This window comes from Talpa occidentalis, unplaced genomic scaffold (assembly GCF_014898055.3).
Source record: "Talpa occidentalis isolate TD23 unplaced genomic scaffold, MPIMG_talOcc4v2.1 talOcc4.2, whole genome shotgun sequence".
Classification (NCBI taxonomy): Eukaryota; Metazoa; Chordata; class Mammalia; order Eulipotyphla; family Talpidae; genus Talpa; species Talpa occidentalis.
The window spans coordinates 49544419-49554200 of NW_023602073.1; the positions used below are offsets into that span (position 1 = coordinate 49544419).

The following is a 9782-nucleotide window of genomic DNA, read 5'->3' on the forward strand; positions in this document are numbered from 1 at the left end:
TGGGTAATTTAAAAAAGCTAATGATATTTGTAACAGTTCCCACAGTTTGCCTAGCTATATTTCTAATTCAACACTGGATCATTTAAATCTCGTTTCTGTCCTTGAACTGCAAGCATCTTAGCTCTAGTAGATCAATGAAATCTAGCACATCCTATACATTTACCATTTCTCTATCTTAGTCTATAACTGAATGCAAATATAAATTTCATTATACCTCCAATATTCATGCTATTCCTCTGACAATCATAGGCACTTACACTGAATTTTTTTTCATATTATTTTTCTAAGAAATGCTATAAACTGTTATTGACCTTCCTACATTTATATATTTATATTCCCATAAAAATCGTGTGACAGCATTCTGGTGTAGTTACAATCTGGGGATATGGTAGGAAAGGAAATTAAGACACTACATAGGGCATCTGAAAGTTTTATAAGGAAAGGGAGAGTCTGAGGAGAGTTAAACTTCAATTGATGCTACATTTTAACACTGCAAAATTTTCTAAATGAGAAGGAAGAAAATTTATAGAGTTGAAGAAGGAAAAAGAGGAAAGAAGAACATGAGGAAGGAAGAGAGACACTGAAGGAAAGCAGCAAGCATGGCGAGGGGGGGAAAATTGCTTATATTTACATTTAATTTCCGACTGAAGATTGTAAATCAAGCAGCATTTTTTCTCTTCGTATTCATCCCCATTTTGAAGGCCTCCCTTACAATGAAGTCATCTGGTGTTGGATGTCTCCAGCAGTCCCTAGTGCCTATCAAGTTACTTGAAAATTTTGCTTCCTATTTTCATTAGTTTTGATCTTATATTTCTGTGCTTAAAAAGTCAATAAATTTCAACCGTGGTACTGTTCAAAGAAGAAAATATCTTTTTTCTGAAAGCACTCTGAATATCTGTGGTGTTTGTTTATCTCCTTGGAAATTAATGAAGGATTTCTTTCCTCCCCGATGGTGTAAAGAGCCTGCAATCTTATCTTAAATTAAAATCTCAATTAATTTTTTTCCTTAATGATCAAACTTCGTGGTGAGTTTTCAATTATCATAGTGACGTTATTGTGGTTCTGAAGGCTGTGGCAAAAACATTAAAACATTGAAAGAACAACTCAGTATCAAGACATTAGCGTCCTATTCAAAGAGAAACATGCAAGATGCTGTGTGAGGAAAGAAAGTAGAAATAAGAATTAGCAACTCATGGAGTTTGCACAGCAGAGGAAACCATCAAAAAATCAACAGGCAGCCTACAAAATTGGAGGAAATGTTTGCAAATGACAGATCTGACAAGGGGCTAGCACACACAAGGTATAAAGAATCCGTGCCACTGAGGAGCAAAAGCCCCAAACTATGTGATTAAAACCAGAAAGAGAATAGACATTTTCCCCAGAAAACATGCCAATGGCCGGCAGGCACAGGTCAAGGAGCTCAAGGTCGCTCATCCTCAGGGAGCCACAGGAGGAGCCACGGGACCTGACACCTCACCCCTGTTTTGGCCGCCCCCGAAACGTGGAGAGACTCGCGCGGGAAGGTGAGGCGGGAGGCCCCGGCGCACAGCAGCTCAAGCGCTGATGGGGTGCACCTTTCATTAGCGCCAGTACACGGAATTCTATCTCCGAGTGTGTGATAATTCATGCTGCATTAATGATGTGACGTGTTTTATTTTATAAGTAAGTTTATCGTTTCAACCTTATCAGAATCCCTCGTCCAGGCAGCCCGGCCTTGTCAGCTCGCCATGGCTTCGAGGACGCACATTCCTCGCCCTCTCTGGCAGCGACCCCCTGGGTCCCGACACAGCCACCCTCATGTTCACTTGAAGTGAAAAAAGGTAAAACGCACCTTCTATAGTTTTTAATTGCCAATTAGTTTTTATTCGTAACTCATTTAGCACTGTTTGAGTTCCAACTTCATAAATTTGAGAAGGATCAGACTCATTATTTTCTTCAAATTAACTTCTGAGTACTAAAAACCTGTTCCTCTATTGTTCCTTTGTGTATGCAGTCTAATGGAATCTCAGTTTCCACATAAGAATGTGCACATGTCAATAACATACTATGAAGCCTTTTTTAAAAAAGATTTATTTATTTACACAAGCACTGGGTACAGTCAGAAGTGCCAGAGGGTGAGAGAATTCACCAGAGCCAGAGCAGGGAGCAGAGCAGGCAGAGGGACCGAGTACACTGCTGAGGGAGCAGCGGGCGGCAGGAGAGGTCTGCGCGCCATGTGGGACCCTCCTCCGGTGGTCGGGAGCAGCCGGGGATTGAACCGGCGCTGCAGAGGCTGCGGGCAGCTTCGCAACCCAGCGCTCAACCGCTGCGCCACCGGGAGGCCCCTATGAAGCCTATTTAAAAGCAATTAAAATTATAAATGAAATTTTCTTTCTAACTGGTAAATCAGTAATTTTAATACTTTCACCAACTACCAGAATATGACTATTATCTATCTATGAAAGAAGTTTATATATATAGTATATTATATATATATATATATATATATATGCTATCTCTCATCCATTCTTTATAAATTACTGTAAAAGGAAAACATTTCTGGATTATAAAAATTAAATAAATAAAAACATATATACCTCTATTATTATCCTATTAACAGATATAGGATCATGATTATAAGAGATCATTTTAAAAGAGACTTTTTAAAAGATTTATTTATTTATGCATACAAGAACTGGGGTGTAGGCCAGAGGTGTGAGGGGTCAAAGGATTCACCAGAGACAGAGTGGGGAGCAGAACAGGCAGATCTACTGAAACACACTGCTGAGGGGAGCAGCGAGCAAGGCAGGAGAGCTCTGGTGGCCCTGTGAGTTGCTCCCAGGCCTGCAGGGGATCGAACTCCTGCTGCAACGGCTGCTGATAGCTTGATAGCACTGCCTTTAACCCCTGTGTCACCAGGGAGGCCCCATTTTAAAGTAATATCTAGATTTTAAAATAGCATAAAGTGACAATTAGGAAAGAACAGTTTTAACCTGCATAACTTTACACGTTAAAATCACAGTATTTTAATATTGTAATTGCTAGTCAATGCAGGCTATTTCTATTATTCAAAAGCATGGTAAACATGATGCAAACAATTAAATATAAATACAAGCTAACTGTTTCAACTGTTGTTACTGGGAAGATATCAGATCTTCCAGCCTGGAATAATTGTGTAGACACACTCTGTAGTTGAGGATTGAGTTTTGGGATGAGGTACGTTTGACATGGGTAGTTTCCAACGCTGTGCCAGTACAGAGACAAGCTGATCATTAAAGAAACTTCTTGGCAAACCACTTCTTGTTAAGTGGGAATGCAGAATGCTTGGCATCTGTAATTGAAGTAATTGTAAGAAACCACAATACTTAGCCAGCTGTAAACTTCAAGGTATCCAATTAATCAATATCACAAATACATTATTGTTCAAAATAAATAAGAATTTAAAAACACTCAAATCAATAAATATAATTACAACAATAGTCTGTTCCATTCATTTGTCTTCCAGATGTTTGGTGAAATTACTGCAGCCTGGAGCCAAACAACTAACACCATCTTTACTTTTGTTTATTGTAATAAATGTGTTAATGAAAAAGTACAAAGATAGATAATAGAAATTAATGTACTGTGACATAAAATTTTGCTTGAAAATCAAGGCAAGTACAGTAAAAGCTAATATGTTTAAATGAGCATTGCATAATGTATATCTAACAACTATAAAAATCATTTTTATTGAAGTATATCTGCAAATCATACAACATGAAAAATGACAGCAATAGGCTCGAGACAGACTAAGTCTAGTCTATGGAAATAAATTTTGATCAGTATTTAAAAGTTATTCTGGATAATCACAGGAAACGGGAGTTTAAAAGTATCTGCACATACTCTATTTTTTCCTGTTTGTATCCAAGTATCATTAATCTAACTCTAGTATTGTAAATTATTATACTCAGTTCCTTTATAAAACATCATTTTGATTCAAATAAAAATAAACCCTCACTATCACTTACATAATAGGATACATAGGTGTACACAGACAGTATACGGTATAGGGTATAAGAACAGTATATGGTATAAGACAGTATATGGTATAAGAACACATTATACGGTATACACCATGTTACATGGTATTATATGGAAAAATGTGGGAGATCGAAAATATCATTAGATTTTATATATGATGTTACTAATAATATCACTAATTTTAAGTTTGTAATATTATCTAAGTTATAAATCACTTAAGAAGTCTTCAAAAATACAGTATATCATTTGTATTGTTTTTAAATAGTACTTTTTAAATATGCTCACTTACCAACCAATAAATCTTAAATGAATTAGGAAAATGTATAACAATTTCAGTCTTATATTTAAGATCTTTCAAATAAGCATGTTATGATTTAGTATCAAAAATACTTTTTTTACTCTATTTTTTTCTAATTACTGGAAAAATTAATGAACATCAACAAAAGCATTTGTTGGAACTAAATGAAATAACAGTTCGAGGTCATTGCTTCTATGAAATGTTCGAATACAGTAAACAAAAATAGATGTTTTATTTCAAAGTAAGGATATCCGTTTTGAATATTGAGCATTAAAATCGATGGCAAATTGAATAATACCCTTTTTTAAAAGATTTATTTAATTATGCATGCAAGAACTGGAGTGTAGGCCAGAGGTGCAGTGGGTGAGAGGACTCAACAGAGTGGGGAGCAGAACAGGTGGATCCAATGAAATCCACAACTGAGGGGAGCAGTGGGGAGATAGGAGAGGTCTCCTGCCCTCTCCTGTGTGGGTCAGCTCCTGGGCTGGGGATCAAACTCCTGAATTATGCCTCAGTGTCTGGTGAAAGCTTGATAGCACGGCGACTTTAACTCCTGCATCCCCAGGGAGGGCCGAATAATACAATTATAAACCAAATAAACTAGGGTTTGATGGGTTAATTCTACCAAACTTTAAAATTTTTTAAAGGTTTATTTATGCACACAAGAACTGAGGTACAGGCCAGAGGTACAGGAGGTGAGAGGATTCCCCAGAGACAGAGCGGGGAGCAGAAAAGGCAGACCGACTAAAATCCACTGCTGAGGGGAACAGCGGGGAGACAGGAGAGGTCTGCTGTGCCCTGTGGGTAGCTCCCTGGCCAACCAGGGATGGAACTCATGCTGCAGAGACTGCCCATAGCTTCACAGTGCTGTGCTGAACCCCTTGTGCCACCAGGGTGGCCCCACTTTTGAAGACATTGTACCAATTCTCAACAGCTCTCTGAGTGTCTTTCTGACAGTAGAAGGTACATGAACACTTCAACATATAGAAGCACCCACATACACACTCATGTACAGGCTCACATGCACACACTTGCACAGACACTGTGAAATGCACATACACCTAAAGAACATAGTGCAAATACCTAATGACATACTCATTGGCAGCTCTGCGCCACTCTCCATCTCACTGTGCTATCACCGTGTGATCCACCTGACTTCTAAAATTTTCTCAATGCTTTCTAAAATTTTCTAAATTTTCTTAAATTTCCAGTGCTGATCATAGGAATTTTAAAGCAAATTTAGGTATCTGATGACCCAGGTGTTGGAAGTGCGGGCACGTTCATAAATGAGAAGCAAATAAGGTCGGTTTCAAACAATGATTTAATGAGTCATGGCATAGACCACGCTAACAAAGCAATCCATTTCTGAGTGTCTCCCATCAGGCCGAGAAACAGCATTCAGATGCCTCCACGCCCCAGCGTCCTAGAGGCAGAGCCGGTCACCTGGAGGTCCCCTCTGCAGTGGGGAGCCCGTCTGCCCATCGCGGCCACCTCCTGCGCCGTCCGGGACCTGCGTGGGAAGAGAAGAGCCAGTAAAGCCCAAGCAGAGAGTGAAGTGTTCAGGATGCTCGTGTGTGAGTGAAATCCCCGAGGAGCGTTGCACAGAGGTGATTGGGCAGGGTTCAGAAGGAAACCAGGAGGCCCTACCACTAGCTGGCAGGTGAGCTATTCAACTTGGAGCTTCAGTTTTTAAAAGGGGCCCAAGCCAGGGGGACTTCCTACCGTGTCCGTCAGTCAATGACAATGCCACTCAGACCACAGAGCTCCTGCATCCTCTGCGCCATCCGTGTGCTCAGGCGCCAACAGCAGGGCTCTCCCAGCAAGGGGGCGGGGAGGCCTTCACAGGACAGAGCCTAAGGTGGGAAGCCAGGCCGTGGGTTCCCCGCCGCCTCTGGCCCTGGGGCCTCTGGGAGCTCCGCCCCTGCACAGCTCCACTCCCCACCCTTCATCTGTTCAGCTGCCTCCAACCTCCACTCGCCCCCCTTCACCCGCTTTGCTCACCCACCCCTTTCACCCGCTTTGCTCGCCCCCACCCCAGGTGCTTCACCAGTTCCATTGCCCTCCTGGCCCTTCACCTGCTCTGCTCCAGGACATCTGTGTTCCGCGGACATCTGTGATCAGGTCCTGTGTGCGTCATGCTTCTCCTGGCCCCTCTGACTGGGCCCAGGCCCTGACCCCTCTCCAGAGCCTCGCCCTCCCCTGGCATGCTCCTGCTCACTTGGTGGCTGCATTTTGGGCGGGACGTCTGCAGGGTGTGGCAGTCTTATTAGTTGTCGGGTGGGTGAACACCCTTGCCGTGTTTTCAGTGGTGTGGTCGGCAGAAACAGCACAAATTTAGCAGGGCATTCATTATCCTCCTGCTGGCCCGCCCGCCTTGGCTAGAGCTAATGGATGGGACTGAGGTGTCATTGTCTTCATGGCTTTCTGCAGGAGCCACCGCATTCCTGCGGAACTTGAGGAGCCAGCGGCGTCTTGGGGGAGGTCTGAGGTTGGTGAGGGGGGGCTGGGGGGCAGGACTGACTGGTCCCTTCTTGCTTTCCTGTTCACCCTCCACCAGGGGGCCTGGCATGGTGGTGGTGCTACCACCCTCCTTGGTGTCCTGCACCTGGGGGCCCGGAATGGATGTGGCGCTTTGCTCTGGGGCATCCTCCTGCGGGGGGTCTAGAATGGAGGTGGCGCTGTCCTCTGCCTGGGGGCCTGGAATTGAGGTGGCGCTCTGATCTGGGGCACCCTCCTGCAGGAGGTCTGGAATGGAGGTGGCGCTCTCCTCCCAGGCATCCTCCCGCAGGGGGCGTGACCTGGGGGTGGCACTGTCCTCCACCTGGGGGTCCGCAATTGAGGTGGCACTTTGCTCTGGGGCTTCCTCCTGCAGGGGCTCTTGAATGGAGGTGGCGCTGTCCTCCGCCTGGGGGCTTGGAATTGAGGTGGCGCTCTGATCTGGGGCACCCTCCTGCAGGGGGTCCGGAATGGAAGTGGCGCTCTCCTCCCAGGCGTCCACCCGCAGGGGGCGTGACCTGGGGGTGGCGCTGTTCTCCACCTGGGGGCCCGGAATTGACGTGGCGCTGGGCTCCGGGGCAACCTCTTGCAGGATGTCCAGAATGGAGGTGTCGCTCTCCTCCCAGGCGTCCTCCCGCAGGGGGCCCGGCGTGGGGGTGGCGCTGCGCTCTGGGGCGTCCCTCTGCAGGGGGCCCGGCGTGGGGGTGGAAGAGTCCTCCCGGGTATCCCCCACCTGGGGGCTTGACGGGGAGCTGGCACTGCACCCTGAGGCTCGGTCCTGCGGGATTTTCACGCAATTGGTCCTGCGGCCCGGGGTGGCCAGGAGGCTGAACACAGCTGACGCAGCGGCATCCTCTGTCTGTCCAGCCTCCTGGCTTTGCTCATCCCCGGACACCTGCAGGAGGCCCTCCCCGGAGTCCCGGGCACCAGGGGTCACGGCGCGTGGGCAGGGCTCCTGGGGGGCGGGGAGACTCGGCCACGCCTCCTCCTCCTGGGGGCTCCCCTCCCCCCGCCTCCGGGACCCAGGATGAGGTCCGACCCCATCACCTCGTCGAATCTTCGCTCCACCACGGCCGTCTGGCTCTGCTGTCTCTGATCGCCCATACTCACCATGGCCTCCGCCAGGGCCGCGTCGTGGTGGCTGGGCGACGGCTCGTGGACGGCCAGGAGCCCCTGAGTCGGCCGCACCCACGGGTGCTGCTGGATGGCCTCCAGGCTGCTGCGCCCCTGGGGGTCCTGCACCATCATTCTGCCCAGGAGGTCCCGGCACTGGGCCGAGAGGTAGGGGGGCAGGTGGAAGTGCCCGCTGACCACGCGGTCCCGGAGCTCCACGAGGTCGGAGCCCCGGAAGGGCAGCGCGCCCGTGACCATCCTGTAGAGCACCACCCCCAGGCTCCACACGTCCACGGCGGGGCCCGCGTACGGGCGGTGCAGGAAGATCTCGGGCGCCGCATACTCGGGGCTGCCGCAGAAGGTGCTGAGCGCCGCGCCCGCGCACTCGATGCTCAGCCCGAAGTCGCTGAGCTTGAGGTTGTGCTCGCGGTCCATGAGGATGTTCTCCGGCTTGAGGTCGCGATGCACGATGCCCCGCGCGTGGCAGTGCGCGACCGCCGCGAGGATCTGCTGGAACTTGTGGCGCGCCTCGAGCTCCTCCAGGCGCCCGCGCCGGAGCAGGTAGTCCAGCAGGTTCCCCCCGCCCGCATACTCCATGACCAGGAGGAGTTCCTCCGGGGTGTCCAGCACCTCGAACAGCTGGATGATGTTGGGGTGCTGCAGCGCTTTCATACAAGCCACCTCGCGGGCCAGGAACTCGAGGCGCGCCTGCCTGGCCTTGCAGATGAACTTGATGGCCACCTCCGTGCCGGTCACCAAGTGTAGCGCCAGCTTGACTTTGGCGCAGGCGCCCGCCCCCAGCGTGCGCAGCACCCGGTAGTTTTTCATGCTGGGGGCCCCGAGAGCGCAGGGCCTGAACATAGCGAGTGCCGACCCGGCGGGCTGTCCCCGCGGCCCTGACTGCGCTGGCGGCCCTGGCGCTGCCTCTCCTGACCTCACGCTCTCCCCGATAGTATTTACAAGGGTTACTACTATATTAACAATAACTACACTAACAATATAGGATTAATAGTATACAAAATTACCCACTAAGCTAACTAAATACTAACAAAGCTACCTTAACTCTACCTACAACTACACTAACCTTACTATGCTAACCTTACTAGAACACTAACACTAACACTAACTATCTACACCAAAGATAAATGAACATACACAACCAAAAAAATACAAATGATATAAACATTTAAAAACACGATCAAAACAAACCAATCACAAACAAGCCATTACATTCACGAATACAACATAGAACAACAGCAAGGACAAAGAACAGACAACAACAGGACAAACAATTAGAAACTGACACCAACAACAAAATAGACCCACGACAAAGGGGAAAAACGAACACACGACAAAATAACAAGGGAAAAGGGGGGAGAAGGAGAGGGACACGGGACTGGACGGGACGGGGGGGGGGTGGGGAGGAGACACAAAAAGGAAAAATAAAAAACTAAAATAAAACAGCACAAATTAAAATAATAAAGAAAAAATAGAAAAAAAATAAGCAAGTAACAAAACAATACAAGAAAACAAGACAAAAATAAAAATACAGTAACTAAAATAAATAACTAAAATAAAGAACTAAATAAACAGAAAACCAGAGGAAAACCACATAAACCACACCACCACGCTACCTTCCGTCCGAGTCTGCAGGTCGCTATCCAGAGGCTTCCTGGCTCTTAAGGACACGCAGCAGCAGCCGGCCGGGCTTATATAGGCAGGGCCGGGGGCGCCATCACGGTGGCCCTTTATGCAGTCGGCCCTTTATGAGCCGAAGGGGGCCGCCGCCCTGGGCAAGGGAAACCCCAGTGGCTTCTCGGCCTTAAGGGAAACGCAACTGCCAAGAGGTGTGTTTCCAGGGCTTCCTGGAGATGGA

The 9782-nt window shown here is 47.6% G+C and overlaps 1 protein-coding gene and 2 long non-coding RNA genes across 3 annotated transcripts in view; 1 reads left to right on the forward strand and 2 right to left on the reverse strand.

Annotated features, from left to right (window-relative positions):
- Positions 1–5880, forward strand: part of LOC119252261 (uncharacterized) — a 14709-nt gene extending 8829 nt beyond the window's left edge. Inside the window, exons 2-3 of the long non-coding RNA XR_005126758.2 lie at positions 1690–1820; positions 5681–5880. This is a non-coding gene — a long non-coding RNA (uncharacterized LOC119252261). The remainder of the gene's footprint in view (positions 1–1689; positions 1821–5680) is intronic.
- LOC119252263 (uncharacterized) lies at positions 5688–9575 on the reverse strand. The gene is made up of 3 exons (XR_008553190.1): positions 9541–9575; positions 6020–6150; positions 5688–5807 (listed from the first exon to the last, which is right to left on the reverse strand). It is a non-coding gene; the product is annotated as an uncharacterized LOC119252263 (long non-coding RNA).
- Positions 7703–8788, reverse strand: LOC119251360 (serine/threonine-protein kinase MARK2-like). Its single transcript, XM_037518673.2, has one exon. It carries the CDS (start codon positions 8765–8767, stop codon positions 7727–7729), a length of 1041 nt encoding a protein of 346 aa, XP_037374570.2. The 5' UTR covers positions 8768–8788; the 3' UTR covers positions 7703–7726.
- Positions 9576–9782: the final 207 nt, after the last annotated feature.

Excerpts from the sequence above, each read along its gene's own strand:
- LOC119251360 (XM_037518673.2), bottom strand. The coding sequence starts at position 8,767 with ATGTTCAGGCCCTGCGCTCTCGGGGCCCCCAGCATGAAAAACTACCGG.